We start from the raw sequence: 18,628 nt of genomic DNA, 5'->3' as shown, positions 1-18,628 counted from the left end.
GAGGCAGACCTTCAGGGGGATGCCCTGGAACCGACTGGTGAGCAAGTTTCTGAACTGGGGAACCTGCCTGAGCTGACCCATTGGCAGCAAGAAGGGGGTCTCTCCAGGGAGGAATTTTGTGAAGAGCAGCAGAATTGCCCTTCTCTTGTGGGTTTGAGGCAACAGGCCACAAACCAGGCAGCAGGTGATCAGTCTGGATCACATTGATCTACTGGGAGAATGGTCTGTATAGCGAGCCTAAGGTTGCTGAGCCTGGGTCAGCCCTAGTGCTGGTGGTACCCCAGCGCTTCAGAGCCTTCCTACTGGGTTTGGCTCATGATGTTCCTTTAGCTGGTCATCTGGGGCAGAACAAGACCTTTGAAAGGCTTGTCTCCCACTTTTATTGGCCCTAGATGCAGAAGAGTTCAGATACTCATTGTAGGACCTGTCAAACTAACGAGGCAAATGGGTAAAGTGGAGGGAGGCACAAGGCCCCTCTCCAACCTTTCCCTGTAGTCATCCCCCCCTTTGAATGAGTGGGGATTAACATTGTGGGGCCACTGGACCCCAAGACAGCCATGGGCAACAGGTTTATCCTGGTCTTGGTGGACCATGCTACCCTGTACCCAGAAGCCATTCCGCTCAGGACAGTGACGGCCCCCTTGGTGAGACGTGCACTGATGGGGATCTTTTCCCGTGTGGGGTTCACCCGAGAGGTTGTGTCTGACCGAGGTACAAACGTACTTTTTTAAATATATGAAGTCTCTGTGGAAGGAGTGTGGGGTTACCTACAAGTTCACCGCTCCTTACCACCCCCAAGGTAATGGGCTGGTTGAAAGATTCAACCGGACCCTAAAAGGCATGATCATGGGTCTTGAGGAACCAATGAGGCGTAAGTGGGACGTCTTCTTGCCATGCCTTCTGTTTGCCTACCATGAGGTGCCACAAAAGTCTCAGGGTTCAGCCCCTTTGAGCTTTTGTATGGTCACCCGGTAAGAGGACCTTTGAGTTTGGTCAAGGAAGGCTGGGAGCAATCTCCCAGGAAACCTCCCCAGGATGTATATAGTTACATGCTGGCCTTTAGGAACCAAACTCTGTGTTTCAGAGATCTCGCTCAGGCGAATCTGGAAGCCAGCCAGGAGGAAATGAAGCAGTGGTACGATCAGAATGCCACTCTGAGCTTCAGCTGGACAGAAATTTTGGATCATAGCCCCTGTTGAGCCTTGTGTGCTCCAGGACAGGTGGACCGGCCCATATGAGGTGGTGGAGCGCAAGAATGATGTCACCTACCTTGTGAACCTGCGGTCTCCCAGGAACCCCTTGCGGGTCCTGCATGTTAACCGCCTAAAGCTCCACTTAGAAAGGTCTGAAGTGGGCATGCTCCTAGCGACAGATGATGGAATGGAGGAAGAGACCGAGCCTCTTCCTGACCTCCAGTGTGCAACAGAGCAAGATGGGTCAGTGGATGGTGTCAGCCTCTCTGCCACACTGACCCCTGATCAGCAGCAAGATTGTCACCAACTGTTGGGTCGATTCTCTGATCTATTTTCCTTGGTTCCTGGTGTCAGAGTGGTACGTCCATGATGTGGACACCGGCAACAGTCCTCCTGTCAAGCACAAGGCTTACAGAGTGACTGACCAGGTTAGGGCTTACATTAAGGAGGAAATCTCCAAGATGTTTGCAAATGTAACACCTACTCATACTTCCCTATACTAATCCATCACTAATTCTTTTGGGTTCCAGAGTAGAATGCTTCTAGCCAAAGAAAACTTCAACGCCTTGTCAGTCTAGTAAGCGCTATATAAATGCAATTGCAATTACAATATAGAAAACCAGTTCCAGTCACACATTCTTGCTGACTAAAATGCCAGAAAAACAAGAATGTGGCACATGTGATGTGATTATTAATACACAGTTCCAATTTTCCACCTACTGCTCATCAGAAATATTGACAAGTGAAAGTCGTGAGGCAATGGAGTCAGGAGCGTACATGGCAAACTGAAAGATCAAAAACATGCTAATTTGACCTTTTCCATGGATCTTATTGTTGCAGTTCAAACAGCAGCACGCATAAAATGCTCCCTAGTTATTTACTTTTAATTCTTGAAGAAAAGAAGGTTTCAGCCACTGCCCTGGAAATATTCACTGAGTAAATGTCAGTTTTTAAAATATTTGCAAAAACTAAGCGCTGCTGGATATAGACATATACAGAACTGGACTCGTAACACTGGATCTTCAAAGAGAAAAGAAAGGATATTCCTGGCTGCACATTTTTCTCTTGGAACATGTCCTGTTTGGGAGGTGCTGACAGAAACATTCTGTAGGGGTGGATAGAGGTCACAGTTGTAGTCCTAAGGACAGCCCTTGCTCTCTTTGTGGTTCTTTGTATACCCCAAGTTCCAATTTACGCTACATGAAGTGAAAGTAGGCATGGGCCCTTTCCCCAGTCATTCCTCTCTATTGACTATCCCCTAATCCATTAACAACCTTCTGAGTGGCGAACTGAGGGAGAAGGGTTTGAACTTCTCTCCCCACTGGAATGTCATGTTAGAAACCCAAGAGTGTAAGAAAAAGTATCTCTAACTCTGCAGCTTCTCCATCCCTCTGTGTTTTGTTCGTCTTTGGCCCACCCCTCTATTTACCCAATTCCATTATTTATTAAAATTTGGATCTCGAACGAGGTCCACAGAAAATTAAGCCAAATTACATTGTGATTGAATCACATTATATCTAAATACTTTTAAATAACTTCATATTTAATCCTTTACCCACAATCCTTTCAATACATGTATTGGACATAGTTCCAGATGGCTGGGGTACAGCACTATACAACTAAAATTCCATTTGATGTCCAGAAAACTCTCCCTAAAAATATAACTCTGAATTGTATACTGGCATACTACAATTAAACAGAAGGAAAAAGCTGCCCCCTATATAACCATAGAGCTAAATCCACTTAAGTACATACATTCATTTCAGTATAATTAAAACTACTGTGGATAAAACCAATTCATAAAACAGTAGAAGAAAAAAATTTGATGTTGTGCAAATGCTCTATTGCTACTTCAAAATCCACCCCCGCATAGCAGCAAAGATTATGTGCATATCACTCCAAGAAAATATAATCAATACGAGGGTCTGCGTCTAGATCCAAAATTTTCATTCTTGTTAGTAACAATTACAGGTTCCCAAAATAGTAGACTTCTATTCTGTTTTGTTCCCCATGATTCCCGAAAGGAACTTCCCACCCCTCCCAACATAGCAGCGGTCAATATGTATAAATTACTCCACTAAAAATAGTCCCATTAATTATTTCTCCTCATATTTTAATAATCTAAAAACAATCAATATAAATCAACAAAATTCTTAAAAAATATAAAAGAAAATGTACATATTAATTTATTCTTTGGATTAAAAAGCTTATGTTGTGATGCTATATTTTTAACATAATTCTGTAAAAACATTGGCTGTGGTAACTGCGCCGGACCAACAAAAAGAACTTGGTTAAGGTTCTGAATCCCCAGATTACACATGTTACAATCTTTCCCTGTACCCTCAGAAACTGACCAATTTGCCATTAAATCATTTAAATATTTAGCCCTATTTTAAGGATATTTAGCCCTATTTTAAGGCCTCTCAATTCCAAGGGACTCCCCAGACTACAGTTCAAGTGCTCCTTAGGAGAGACACTTGGTATTCCCAAGAATGGGGAGGTAGGGTTATTCAATTGATATACCCAACCCTTAATGTGAAGGATTTAGCCCAATCATTCATCTTTCCCAGGTCCGGGTGGTTTGTCAGAGCAGTGTATGGTATAGTTTTTCCAGCACTGATTGCAAGCAGCATTCAAAAAGCCCCCTGACGAACAAGGTTGAGCTATCTTCTTGAATCTAGTTGGGGATGATGTGGAGGAATTGTTGGTGACCTACCTAGAGCAACCTAGGACAACTTGTAAAAGCATAATTAGATGTTTAAAGGAACAATTTGATATAGAGAGAAAAATGGACTGTGAAAAATAGATATTTAATACAACATCCCAAAGGGAAGAAGCAGCAATGGACAATTTTGTGAAGCGTCTAAGCAAGATAATGGCATGGTGATTTTCACAAATTCAACAATGAAGAAGCCATAAGGTTGCGAGGAGTATAAGGGTCAGCTGAGTTTAGAGTCAAACTACTAAAACAACCAGTGAGTTTATAAAGAATCTTGCAACTATCAGGGACGAAAGTGATGGCAGAAGCTCATGCACCAGGCATGGGGACAGCAAGAAACAAAATGGTTGACCAGGTACTTCCTCTGAAAAGAGCTGAAAGTAAAAACTCATAAATGACACAGAGAAGATGGCAAGGCAGAGCGCTGGAAAATGAGTTGTTCTACAAGTGCCACACCTCTGAACCTGTTTGCTGTCAGGTCAGAAGTGCTGCAAATGCATAAAATGCAATCTTTTTGTATCTGTTTGTAATGCCGAAAGGAACTATCCTAGAATGAGTGGAAAATCGAGATACAGAGAAGATCTGAAGAGGAATAATGAAATGTCTTTCGAATGGAAAATCAAGAAATGGAAGAAGCCAAAGAAATTTTACCAGAAAACAAAATTACAGAAAGCTTGTATGTGATAGAAGATAAAGAGGATGATAAAACAAATTTTAAGGACAGAAAAGAGCAGGCCTGTTACCTCATGCAAATTGTTGGCGTTGCTCTCATCACGGATATATGATGTTACAACGCGGACTGTAACAACGCATACCGTTACAACGCATCTTTTACAACGCGGATACTGTTACAACTCAGGTATTTACAACGCATTTTTTTACAACGCAGGTACCTTTACAACGCATACCATTACAACGTAAGTATTGGTAAGTATAAATTAATATTAATATTATAAGCGTACATTAATTTTAAAAAATATAATTTAATGTAATTTTATGTAATTTAATTTCAATTAATTAATTTAAGTTAAAATTAATTTTACTTTATTTTTACCCTGTACCCCTGTACCCCAGAAACTCAAAACTGACCCTCAACCCCAAAAATAAATTAAGGTAATTTTATTTAATTTAATTTCAAGTAATTAATTTAATTTAAAATAAATTGTACTTTATTTTTACCCTGTACCCCTGTACCCCAAAAACTCAAAACTGACCCTCAACCCCAAAAATATTGTAATGTAATATAATTTAATATATTTTCAATTAAATAATTTAATTTAAAATTAATTTTAATATATTTTTACCCTGTACCCCAAAAACTAAAAACTGACCCTGAACCCTAAAAATACCCCTTTACCCAAAAACTAAAAACTGACCCTGAACCCTAAAAATACCCCTTTACCCAAAAACTGAAAACTGACCCTGAACCCTAAAAATACCCCTTTACCCAAAAACTAAAAACTGACCCTGAACCCTAAAAATACCCCTTTACCCAAAAACTAAAAACTGACCCTGAACCCTAAAAATACCCCTTTACCCAAAAACTAAAAACTGACCCTGAACCCTAAAAATACCCCTTTACCCAAAAACTAAAAACTGACCCTGAACCCTAAAAATACCCCTTTACCCAAAAACTGACCCTCCACCCCAAAAATAAATTAAGGTAATTTTATTTAATTTAATTTCAAGTAATTAATTTAATTTAAAATAAATTGTACTTTATTTTTACCCTGTACCCCTGTACCCCAAAAACTCAAAACTGACCCTCAACCCCAAAAATAATGTAATGTAATATAATTTAATATATTTTCAATTAAATAATTTAATTTAAAATTAATTTTAATATATTTTTACCCTGTACCCCAAAAACTAAAAACTGACCCTGAACCCTAAAAATACCCCTTTACCCAAAAACTGAAAACTGACCCTGAACCCTAAAAATACCCCTTTACCCAAAAACTAAAAACTGACCCTGAACCCTAAAAATACCCCTTTACCCAAAAACTAAAAACTGACCCTGAACCCTAAAAATACCCCTTTACCTAAAAACTGACCCTGAACCCTAAAAATACCCCTTTACCCAAAAACTGACCCTGAACCCTAAAAATACCCCTTTACCCAAAAACTAAAAACTGACCCTGAACCCTAAAAATACCCCTTTACCCAAAAACTAAAAACTGACCCTGAACCCTAAAAATACCCCTTTACCCAAAAACTAAAAACTGACCCTAAACCCTAAAAATACCCCTTTACCCAAAAACTAAAAACTGACCCCGAACCCTAAAAATACCCCTTTACCCTAAAACCCAAAACTGACCCTAAACCCTAAAAATACCCCTTTACCCCAAACATATAACATTTAAAAAATAACTATATACTTACCAATACTTACGTTGTAATGGTATGCGTTGTAAAGGTACCTGCGTTGTAAAAAAATGCGTTGTAAAAACATGAGTTGTAACAGTATCTGCGTTGTAATAGATGCGTTGTAACAGTAGTGCGTTGTAAAAAATGCGTTGTAACAGGTGCATACCGCTCACAGCTGTGGCCTGATGCACGTCCTCTGTGATTGCCCCTCGGTACAACCTTTTTGGGAAGCAGTCGGCACCACACTAAGCAAGACCCTACCAATCAAGTCACCCCTGCATCATCCCTTGACCCTTCTACATGATCTTGTGACCTCCCCAGACTTTTCCTGCCTTCACGGCCATTTACTGAATACAGCTCTTGCCACAACCAAGATCTACATTCTCCGACACTGTCATTACCCCCTCCCAATGATGAATGGCTCTTGCTGATGTATCAAACAATAAGTGGTTTATCTATAACCTAAAGGATAGACCGAGATCTTCATCCTCTCCTGGGTGCCTTTCCTCCAAGATGAAACCCACTAGCTCTTAGTTGAGATCACCCCTGTCCACCAAAAGGGTTACCAGACATTATATCACACTGATTCTGCCCTGGAGACCCCATCTGGTCATGATCCTTGAGGGTACGTGCCCACTTCCCCCATTTTTTTCCCACTCCTGTCTTTTACACATCTCTCTTTTTGCCTCTCATCTTTCTCTTCCCCTTTGTCCCCCTATTCTCTCCCTTCCCCCACCTCTCTTCCCCCATGGCTATTCTCCCACCCCGAGCATATGGAACAGAGTATGGATTCCTTGTTTGCTTTTCCTCTGTTTGTTTCTTTTTGTCATGTTACATTTTTCTGACACACCCTCATCCTGCTGATGATTTCGTGCACAGATGTGGACCTGCGTGTCCTCCTTGATATTGCCCTTCCTTGTCCTTCAAGGGCCCCTGCCTTATGGGAACACCACTTGCTATGTACCTAGCACTTTATTTCATCTTGCACTGTGTTTTTCATACAGTATTACTGTTTCACATATGGTACCTTGTGTTCCCCACCCCTCATTCCCCTATACACAGTTTTTACTTGCTCTTCCAATAAAGAATTGTGAAACAAAAAAACAGCCTCAATACACTTGCAGGTTGCAGAAGACCTGGCATCTTTTGTACTGGACAGTGGGGCAATATGCAAAATAATGTGCATGGCAGAGTATGACAAAACAAAAGGTAAGTTCATGCTTAAAAAAATCCAACAATCACATATTGCAGGGGGGTGCAAGCAATCCTGAAAAGTTGGGGATATTTGAAGAAATTATCACGTATGGAAATGTAACTTCATGACGAGAGATACACTGGGTCGGACTGGCCTATAGAGCAATTAGGCAGTACTTGATGGACTGGTTTGACAGATGAGTGTGAGGGCCATTTTTCTACCAGCTGTGTGCCAGCTTATGGCCAGGTGGGACAAGTTTCCACTGTTGAATTCTCTAGTACTACCAATGTGTTGGCTATCTGCTTCACTAATTGGAGGCACATTTTTTGGTGCTGGTTTCTATTTTGTGTCCCGGTCTGACCATGGAGATACATGTGTTAAGAGGTGAAATACCAACCCCATATTTGCTAAGCAGTTTAACTGCCCAAATCATGGAACGTGTTGCCATGACTCACAGGATTACATAGAACACCATATTATGCAACAGTATCCACAGTTGATTCAAGGTCTTGGAAATTTCATATCTTTTCAAATAACACTAAACGAAGCAGGCAAACCAGTGGAAAAATTCACAAAAGTATAGGGATTCATCTTCAAGGAAACTTATTGAAGGAAATTCAAAGCTTACTGGATAAAATACACATTAGAACGAGGGACAGGACATCTGATTGGCTCATAAGCTAGCCTCATTCCCTATTCCGCAAAAAGGCTCCGCATCATCCTACTGCTGCCCCTGTTCTGCCAGTTAAAACTCATTTCAGAGATATCCAATCCATTTTACAGTCATTAATAGAAAATAGCTGCTAATGCCAGTGTTGGATTCGGTTGTATTAAAATAATGCATTAGTTTCTGAGAATTTCAAGGGAGTGTCTAACACAAATCCTAAACGCAGTTCTAAAAAGGTACTTTGCTTTGCTCAATGTATTAACAGGATACATGCTTTTACATCCCCGTTACAGAATAAGAAGGAAAGAGCTTTAAGTGTATGAAATGACAATGCCACTTCCAGATCTCGGTGTAGTGCTGAGTGTCTGTACCCGGCAGCGACTCCGTTTCTTGCTAGATTAAATACCTGGCCTTATATGGAGAGGTAACTGATCAGGTCAGGTTTCTACCTCGATATGTTAGACTTACCTGCTTGTATTTAACAACTTCTCCAAAGGATCCTCAGACAGCCCACAAAATGTAACCAGAAACCTTACAGATTATTCGATGTGCTAGGAACCATTTGCAAAAGATTCAGAGTCTACCCTAACACTAACCCATCTCTAGCGCCACTGATAACCAACCACCCATGTTGTGACTAAAGAATCAGAAACCCACGTTAACAATATGTTCACTCCTCCTCAGTTGTGACAACCTTTACACTTCTGTAGCATTTCTCATACAAGCACCTACCCATGCATTCCTTTCACCTCCCAGGAGAATCTCCTATTAACAACAATAGCTACTCGTACTCTGCATTGGCATTCTATTGTGAATATGTGTAATGTAACATATGCACCCTCTTGGCACTTGGTCCACCGCCCTTCAGAAACTCATTTTCCCACCTCTTTATTGCCTCTTCGTCACAAGCTGACTATTGAGCAATCAAAAGTATACAAAGAAGTGATGGATTGCTTGAATTAATCGTAGCCACTACTAATTATTCGGGCCCCCGTCAGAGTTCATTATTATTTTGCACACTAAACCACCTGAGTTTGGATCAAGCCCTATACAAATCAGTCTTGACCCTACTCTAATGGAAAGGTCCCGCCTGAACTGCCAGGCCTGTTCCTCCCTGACCACAGGCACCCCAGGATCGCTGTCACCCTAGTTAGGGCTCATCAGTCTGGTATAGCTCGATTCCAGTGAAAGTTTGCATGGGACCCACATCCGGGTATACTAGTCCCATGTAGGACGACACACTAAAGTATACAACATTTTTTTTAGTGTGTCAAAGAAATGTGGCTTATCCTTGACCCTCAGTGCAATCCAAGCGGACAGCCTGTAGAATGTGTCTGCTGTGTTTCATTAAAATGAATTGTGAAGTGTACACTCGCACATAGAAGTTTTAGTGCTTGGGCAAAGTGGGCTCTGGCCCAGGGCCCCTGACTTTCAATGGGCCCCGTTAGAACAAGCTCTGTTCTGCAGAGAAGCCTGCCCTGATGACTTTGGGTAATTCTTAAACAGATTGTTTTAAGCACTGTTTCCTTTTAATTTATTATTAATATGGGTGATGTATGAGAGTCTATTACATGCATTTTGCAGAGAAATGTGCTTATGTTTCATGCAACATCCATAAAAAAAGTTTATTTTGTGCCTCAGACTAGAAAGATCGGAGGCCATGTTCAGCAGGAGTCTCAAAACCCACCTGTACAACCTAGAAGCTAAGGCATGGGTGGTTTGAAGTGCTAATGTTCCTACGTCTCTTTCTCTCCACAGCGCGGGGACACGCCGGGATGGCGTCACCAGGCGCTTTATAAGCTACTTTATTATTATTATTATTTTAGATCAAAGCAGGACCTCACATATGCGACATGGGAGAGTGTCACAGAGATTATTTGCAGCAATATTAGTGGAATGCTATTGTATTGCAATATTGAAAACACACGTCACTATCTCTGAATATTTGATGTAAGAACTTCAGAATTTAGATGAGTGCGTCTGTGCACTGTCAGTGACCTGACCAAAGAGGGCAAGAAAAAGCCCAAATTGGATTGTTCCAAACCGGGACCCCAAAATATGATCGGCCCGGGCCCCCAAAATTGTTTAGATGCCCCTGCACTCACACATAGTATGAGCATCTCAAGGTTGAATTAAAATTGTTAAAGAAAATAAATCTGCACTGACCATTGTACTTAATGAAAGTTCTTTCCGGTTTTATCTTTGCAGAATGAAGCAGAACTATATTCCCTTCAGAGAGAGTAAACTCACTCGGTTATTTCAGCCCTTCTTTTGTGGCAAAGGAAAAGCTTGCATGATAGTGAACATAAACCAGTGTGCTTCCAACTATGATGAAACTTTACATGTCATGAAATTTTCAGCTGTGGCCAAGGAAGTAAGTAGGCCAAATTATTCTCGATTTTATGACTATCAATATAACCTTGATTTGTTTAGCATGTTTCAAGTGTTTCAATTGATAGCTTTCATTGGTGGACCACAATGTCGGTGTTCTCTTTATGGTCGTATTGTTGTCACAAGAGCATGTAAGATTGTGTTGTATGTGTTTTTTTGCAGAAGGAATTTTATTTTCCATTGTGCATTATAGTGGAACCTGTTGAAGTGCAATTTACATTTTGTACGTTGAGGTTCTCGCCACTGGTAAATACTGAATGATAGTAGAAGCAAATGGCATAAAGAATTGTAACATGAAATTCAGCACTATAATTATTACACGACATGCATTTCCCACCTCCACTGGCTGACTGTCCACTGCTCATATATAATAAATTAAACTTCAAAAAAGTTAAACTAAGTTCATTTGTTTAACCTGCGTTATGGACATAGCAGAGTAGTCTGTTTCCAAGATGGTTGCAGAAAGTCCATTGCTCAAGGATAAATCCGATGTTTTATCCCATAATGGAAACATTTTTTAATTTCTATTTTCCCTTATTCACAATAGAAAGATAGCAGCCTGCGTGTTTCATTCCCACATTGTGAAGCAACTTGAGGACTTGGTAATATGTATCCCAGTTGGTCCACATTAATGTTGAACCAAGTTCTCAGGGCGCTTTCTATTTCAAGAATTCCAGTCACACTGTGTAGTAAAATTAATCATAGCCTGTATCACAGCTGAAATAGGTCCTCCGATGACTGCAATGCAAGTGAGTATCGGCAAACAGTCCAGTTCTGCAACTACTTTGGACTAACTGGGATGTGCAGTCATAAAATAAACACTTTAAACACTTCTGATTGATAGTCGCAAAACAATGTAACAATTGCTCTAAAACTTCATTTATCTCTTGGCTTTGCTGTAGATGTAATTGTAAGTTGCAGAAAGTGTCCAGAGGATAGATCATTGTAAATTCTCTATCTGTATCTGATAGTGTAACAAACTTTGAAATATGATAATAGTCGCAATGCGATGTTATTTTATGACAAAAAAGGTATCCGTAACGAAAATATCAATTTCAGGAGCTTAGAGAACCTACTTAGGGAAAAAGAACAAGCTAGTGAAAGTATTAACTGTTATTATAACCGTGTTACATATTTAAGCTAAATGAAGTTACACAGTGAAATCTGTAAGCATGGCTCCTAAGCAAAATGTGTAGGTTCAAGATGACATATGGGCATGTGATGCAACTTTTTGTCCTTGTACGTTACAAATGTGTACGTGGGACCTAACATCTTTATGTAGAGTCAACCCCCATAAGGAGTGTTAGATCTACTTCATAATGGAAAAATATCCCACCCCCTTCCCTCTCCGCTTGCTGGTGGGAAGGATTTGGTAACATTACTGCTGAATATGACATATCTTCAAAACGATCCAATAAGCAGACTTACCAGGTCTTTGCCCAGTTTTCCCTGCTGAGAATGGTATGATTTTGAAATCTGCACACATTATGATTCCGAGCCATTTGGCAAACACTCTGCATGAGTAATTATCAAAGAAGGCCACCAGAGGACGTTGTTATAGTTTCCATACCAATGCAAATATCCTTATTCCACAGAACGATTAAAATAAGATTTTGATATGTCTCATTTAGTATTTCACACTTGTAGCAATCAAAGAATAACTAGTCGTGGCCAGAGTCACCGATCAGCTGCAAACTCTTAGCTGGTTTTGTTTCACTGTTAATTTAGATTGTCCCTTGCCCAAAATTATGAATGGATAGCAGATCACAATTTTCAACAACCTTTCTTCTTTTTGGGAGGAAGGGAGATAGTGATGGAGCAAACCCTCCTCCTTCCATATCCCTAAGAATGCCATTTGCCCTTCCCTTTTACCATCCACGTTTCTTTTGTTCATTTTTCTGTAAGGTCTGTGGCATCTTTCCCCTTGAGCTTCCTGCACTTTTTTGGGATACATCTAACCCCTTTTCCTCAACGCTTGGCATGGTGTAGTGCACGAAACAAAAAACCGTATTTCTCGCAGAAGTATGATAGTTTTTAAGATTATAAACTACAAACATTTCAAGCGTTTTCTCTGGTTATGAATTGTATGTAGAATGCATTCAAGGTTTTGTTCCCTAAACTTTCGGTTTATCAACCAGTAAGTAGCTGTTGCAGCATTTCCACTTGGCTCAGTTCTTCCAATTTCAAGAAAAGTCTGTTTATCGGGAGATGATTATTATTTTACTTTGATGTTAACCTTGTGAGTAAAGTTTAATTTATTAATATATATGTAGTTGATTAATTTGCGGAACCACAAACTGATATAAGGCTGAACAATTGAAATCAAGGAAGCTTATGTTGCAGTTCAGTGTGTTTTTACAGTGTTCCTTTTTTAGGTGGTTCAGACAATCAACCCTAGAGTCTTGGAATTTTTAACACCAAAACTGGTTGGAAAGGACGGCAAGGCAATAAAGGTCGACGCCAACACTTCCATTGAAGATCTTCTCTCGGATGAAGATTTTCTTGAAGATGAAGAAGAACTGGATGTTATGGCTTTAAGTCAAGAGGTATTCATAAATGTGTCTTTATTTGCAAACCAACAGAATGTTGATTATTCCATTCTTGGTAAAGTTTGTTTTGGTAGGCCTCACATTTTATTTGACTAGTTTTTAATTTATTTATTTAGAAGCTTGTATAGACTGCAGCTACCCCCGACGGGGTTGTCCCGGCGCTTAGGACAGGTGAAGGAGGAGAGAAAGCTTAGTGAAATTTAGATGCTGGAGAAGAACCAAGTCTTAAGGTCACGGCGGAAAATAGGTTCTGCGTTAGTCAGTCGTAGTGGCAAAGGCAAGCAGTTCCAGGTTTTGGGGGCGATCACCACAAATGCTCTGCCTCCCATTCTTGCGTGACGAAAGCGGAGGGATAAGAGAAGACGTAGATGATTGGATCTGAGGGCGTGGCTAGACTGGGTGAGTTTGAGCCGGGCTATCAGGAAGGCCGGGCCTGTACTCCAAAGTGATCTGAAAACCAGTACCATAATTTTGAATTGGATGCATTTTGCCACTGGAAGCCAGTGGATGTTTTTTGGGTAGGAGAGATCAGGTGGTGATAGGGGATATTGTAAATCAGCCTCACCGTGACGTTCTGGACCGTGTTTAGGTGTCTGATCAGGTACGCAGGAGCCCCTGTGTACAGACTATTAGCGTAGTCTAGGTGGGAGGCGATGAGCGCATGGACAATGGTCCGACGAGAGTCTTGAGGGAGAAATAATAATAATAATAATGTGATTTATAGAGCGCGAACAGCTACCTCACAAGGAGGTGTCCCGGCGCTGTAGGAACGTAGCACAGAGGTCCAGGGGCAGGAGGGGGAGACCTATCGAGGCTGGGAAAAGAGCCACGTTTTTAGCAGCTTCTTAAAGCAGGGTTCAGCAGGGGCCTGCTGGATTGCTTGCGGTAGGGAGTTCCATAGCGCAGAAACATTTGCTGAAAAGGTGCGACCACCAAGGCGTGCCTTTTTTGCTCGTGGTACAGCCAGCAGGATACGGTCATTCGACCGTAGTACACGATGTTGTGTATACCTAGGGAGGCGTTTTCTTAGGTAAGGAGGGCAGGAACCATGCAAAGATCTGAACGCGAGTGTCAGGGCTTTGAATTTTATCCGGTTGGCGACAGGGAGCCAATGCAGGGTTCGAAGATGCGGAGAGACCGACTGTTTGAATGGAATTTGCAGTAACAGCCTCGCAGCCGCATTTTGAACCACCTGCAGTTTATGGATTAAGAATTTAGGGAGGCCCAGGTAGAGACCATTGGCGTAGTCCAGCCGTGAAGTGACAGTTGCATGGACTACCATCTTTCTGCAACTCTCGGGAAGGAGTTTGAGAAACTTGCGAAGGTTTCTCAATTTACTTAGGCAGCAGCCGGCCACTTGCTGGATATGGGCAGAGAAAGACATCTTATCATCCCATCTCACTCCAAGATTTTTGGCCGAGTGACTGGGCAAGGGTGAGGGACCCATTTCCACCGGCCACCATAGCTCTGGGGTGGGGACAGGACCTTTACCAAAGAAGATGACCTCGGTTTTGTTGGCGTTTAATTTTAATTTGTTGGTATTCATCCAGTGTGCAATGTCCTGGAGACAGCCTTTAAAATTTGCAAAAGATTCCTGAGTCATTTCCGTGTAGGGGAATACCAACTGGGTGTCGTCGGCATATGAAATTGCCTTAACACCCCAGTTGGCAATGAGCGTGAAGAGGGGGGCCAGGTAGATATTAAATAAGAGAGGGCTGAGGGCCGAGCCCTGCGGGACTCCACAATTGAGGATTTTTGGTGTGGAAGAAATTGTCCCGAGTGCCACCTTCTGCGTTCTCTGGGATAGATAGGAATTAATCCAGCTCAGCGCGTGGTCTTGAATGCCTGTCTCTGCCAGTCGACTGAGTAATCTGGCATGGTCCACCGTGTCGAAGGCGGCCGATAGATCCAGGAGTACCAGCATAGCTGAGCTGAGAAAGGGGAACATTTTACGGATGGTGTGGAGTTTCCCAAAGCAAGCTGCAGAAACTTGGTTGATTTTGATTTTTGCAAAAGAGTTCACTATTGAAACCGACACCTAAATTCCTTGCCGAGGGCACAGGTTCCGGAGGGGGTGCAGTTCAGATGACCACCAGAGTGAGTGAGCTAGGTTGATTGAAGAACATCACCTCAGTTTTGTCTGCATTTAGTTTGAGGGTATTAAGGGCCATCCAGGAGGAGATGTTAAGCAAGCAGCGTCTGAAATTGGAGAAGGTCGCTTCAGAGTGGTCTCTGAATGAGAACACAAGTTGGGTGTCATCAGTGTAGGAGATCACACGGATTCCACATGTTTCAATTACTTTAGCCAGGGAGGATAGGTATACATTAGAGTAAAGGGCTAAGTGCAGAGCCCTGAGGGACTCCGCAGTTAAGAGGCTTTTCGCTGGAAACAAAAGGTTGCAGAGCGACCAGTTGAGAGCAGTTGGTTAGGAAGGATCTGATCCATTTTAGGGGAGGCCTTGAATTCCGAGACTGCGGAGTCTCTTAACCAAGATGTCATGGGGGACGGTTACCCATGAGGGTCTCAAAGCGCTGGGGGCGGGGAGTGGGGGGGTGCGCTGCTACTGTTCGAAGAGCCAGGTCTTAAGAAGTCTCCTGAAGGTTAGAAGGTCTTCGGTCTGCCGCAGGTGGACGGGAAGGGTGTTACATGTCTTGGCACCGGTGGTCACTCTTCGGATATGGGGGACGGTGGCGAGGGCAAGGTCTGCGGAGTGGAGCTGACTTTTGGGGACGTAGAGGTTGAGACAGCTGTTGAGGTATGCTAGTCCTGTGTTGTGGAGTGCCTTGTGTGTGTGGGTGAGGAGTTTGAAGGTTATCCTCTTGTTGATGGGGAGGCAGTGCAGGTCTCAAGAGGGGTGTGATATGGCTGCGGCGGGGGATGTCGAGGATCAGGCGTGCAGAGGCGTTGGAGCCGTTTCAGGAGTCTGGCCGGGGCTCCAGCGTAGACGGCGTTTCCATAGTCCAGTCTACTCCTGACGAGGGCCTGGGTGGCCGTCCTTCTCATTTCAGTGGGGATCCACTTGACGATCCTGCGAAGCAAGCTGAGGGTGTTGAAGCAGGAGGAGGAGCCGGCGTTGACCTGCTTCGTTATGGAGAGGGTGGAGTCGAGGATGACCCCTAGGTTGCGAGCGTGGTCGTTGGGTGTACGGGGTGCTCCTAGTGCGGTGGACCACCAGGAGTCGTTCCAGGAGGAGGGGATTGGACTGAGGATGAGGACCTCCGTCTTGTTGGAGTTCAGCTTCAGTCGGCTGTTTCTCATCCAGTCGGCAACGACCTTTATTCCTTCGTGGAGGTTGGTTTTAGCTGTAAGGGGGTCTTTGGTGAGGGAGAGTATCAGTTGGGTGTCGTCTGCATAGGAGATGATGTTGAGGTCATGTCGTCGTGCGACTTGGGCGAGCGGTGCCATGTAGACGTTGAATAACATTGGGCTGAGGGATTAGCCTTGGGGTACGCCGCAGATGATCTCAGTGGCTTTGGAGCGGAAGGGGGGGAGGCGGACATTTTGTGTTCTGCCGGAGAGGAGGTAGGTGGTACAGGCTAGGGCCTTCTCTTGGATTCCGGCGTCATAGTTATGTTCGTAGTGTGCAGTGGCAGACCGTGTTGAATGCTGCTGACAGGTACCGGAAGGATGAGGGCTGCGGTTTCTCCGTTGTCATCAGGGTCCTGATGTCATCGGTGGTGGCGATGAGGGCAGTTTCGGTGCTGTGGTTGCTGCGAAACCCGGACCGGGACGGGTCCAGGATGCTGTTCTCCTCGAGGAAGCTGGCTAGTTGTACATTGACGGCTTTTTCAAAGACCTTCGCCCGGGAGCGGTAGCAAGGAGATGAGTCGGAAGTTCTTGAGGTCCTTGGGGTCCTCTTTGGGTTTCTTGAGCAAGGCGTTGATCTCAGCGTGCTTCCAGCTCTCCAGGAAGGTCGCTGTCTCAAAGGAGATGTTGATGGTTTTCCGGGGATTGGGTGCGATGGTGCTGCTGGCTTTGTTGAAGATGTGGTGTGGACAGGGGTCTTCCGGGGATTCGGAGTGCATGGTGTTCACGATCTTGATTTTGTCGTCATTGATGTTTTTCCAGGCGAGCAGGCGGTTGGTGCCGGTGGTAATCGTGGGGACGGGAGTCTCAGCGGTTGCCAGGGTGGTGGTGGCGTCAAAGCCGCCGTGAATGTCTGCGATCTTGCGATGGAAGAAGGTGGCCAGAGAGTCGCACATGTCTTGTGATGTTGGGATGTCATTGGTGTTGGAGCTGGGGTTGGAGAGTTCCTTTACGATGTTCAATAGCTCTGTGCGTTGTTGTCTAGGCGGTCTTTGAAGTAGGTCTTTTTGGCGGATCTGATGAGGTGGTGTTGTCTGTGGGTGGCGTTCTTGTAGACTGTGTAGCTTTTTGGTGTTTGTTCCCTGATCCAGTTTTTTTTTAGTTTTTGGCATGTACGCTTGGAGGCCTGGAGGTCTCCAGTGAACCAGCTGGTTCTCTTGCTGTGGTGGGTGCTGGAGGCCTTCTTGAGCGGGGCAAGGCTGTTGGTGCAATCATCGATCCAGTGCCTGAGGCTGCGGCGTCGGGGCCGGTCGGGTCTGTGGGTGGGTTCTTGGCGAGGGTAGTGGTTAGCTGGTCCTAGGTGACTTTGCTCCAGCGGCAGCGAGGTATCTGCTGGGTGTGGAGGTGTGTGGGGGGTTTCCGGAAGGTGAAGTGGATGCAGCAGTGGTCGGTCCAGTGGAGTTCAGTGGTGTGGTCGAAAAAGACATGGGTGCTAGCTGAGAAGATGGGGTCCAGTGTGTGGCCGGCGGAGTGGGTGGGTGTACTGACGAGTTATCTGAGTCGGAGTTTGGCGAGGTTGTCTGTCAGGTTGGAGGAATTGGGATCATTGTTGTTCTCGAGGTGGAAGTTCAGGTCCCCGAGTAGGATGTAGTCTGTGGAGATGACGGCGTGTGTGCTGATGAAGTCGGCGATGATGTCGCTGAACTGCGGTCAGGGTCCGGGGGTCTGTAGACTAGGGTTCCTCTGAGGGTGGTGTTTGGGTCGGTGTGGATCTGGAAGGGCAGCTGTTCGGCGGTGTTTATCGAGACTTTGAGGTTGTTCCTGTTGGCGATGGCGATTCCTCCTCCTACTCCGTTGGTGTGGTCCTTGTGGGTGATCTTGTAGCCTTCCGGGATGGCTATGGCGATGTCTGGTGCCGAGGAGGGGTTCAGCCAGGTCTCTTGTTAGGAAGGCGACACCTGGGGAGGTAGAGTCGAGTAGATCCCAGAGTTCGACGGCGTGTCTGCGGGCAGAGCTGGTGTTGAGAAGAATGCATCGGAGGAAGTTGGGTTCTTTGGTTGGTGGGTTGGCGGGTCGGATGCTGGTGAAGCTGCAGTTCCGGCAGCAGAAAGGTCCTTGGGTGCGCTTTGGGGTGGCCAGGCAGTAGGTGCGCGATCGTCCGGTGTTGAGTGCGAGGAGGGTACTGGCATCGTAGCAGAGGCGGGCGTCGTGGCGTTTGTGGGGGCCAGGTGTCCTGGCGCTGGGCGCGGTTCAGGCGCGGACGGGTGCAGACGGGCTTGCCTTAGGCGCGCCAGCAGCGG

The 18,628-nt window shown here is 44.2% G+C and overlaps 1 protein-coding gene across 1 annotated transcript in view; it reads left to right on the top strand.

Annotated features, from left to right (window-relative positions):
• Positions 1–18,628, top strand: part of LOC147724186 (kinesin-like protein KIF20A) — a 434,630-nt gene that overhangs the window by 233,204 nt on the left and 182,798 nt on the right. Inside the window, exons 11-12 of the mRNA XM_086966965.1 lie at positions 10,350–10,515; positions 12,908–13,078. Of these exons, the coding sequence (XP_086823091.1) occupies positions 10,350–10,515; positions 12,908–13,078 (337 nt within the window). The remainder of the gene's footprint in view (positions 1–10,349; positions 10,516–12,907; positions 13,079–18,628) is intronic.

This window comes from Lissotriton vulgaris, chromosome 4_1, assembly GCF_964263255.1.
Source record: "Lissotriton vulgaris chromosome 4_1, aLisVul1.2, whole genome shotgun sequence".
In the NCBI taxonomy this organism is placed as follows: Eukaryota; Metazoa; Chordata; class Amphibia; order Caudata; family Salamandridae; genus Lissotriton; species Lissotriton vulgaris.
This window is presented reverse-complemented; position numbering and strand designations above follow the sequence as displayed.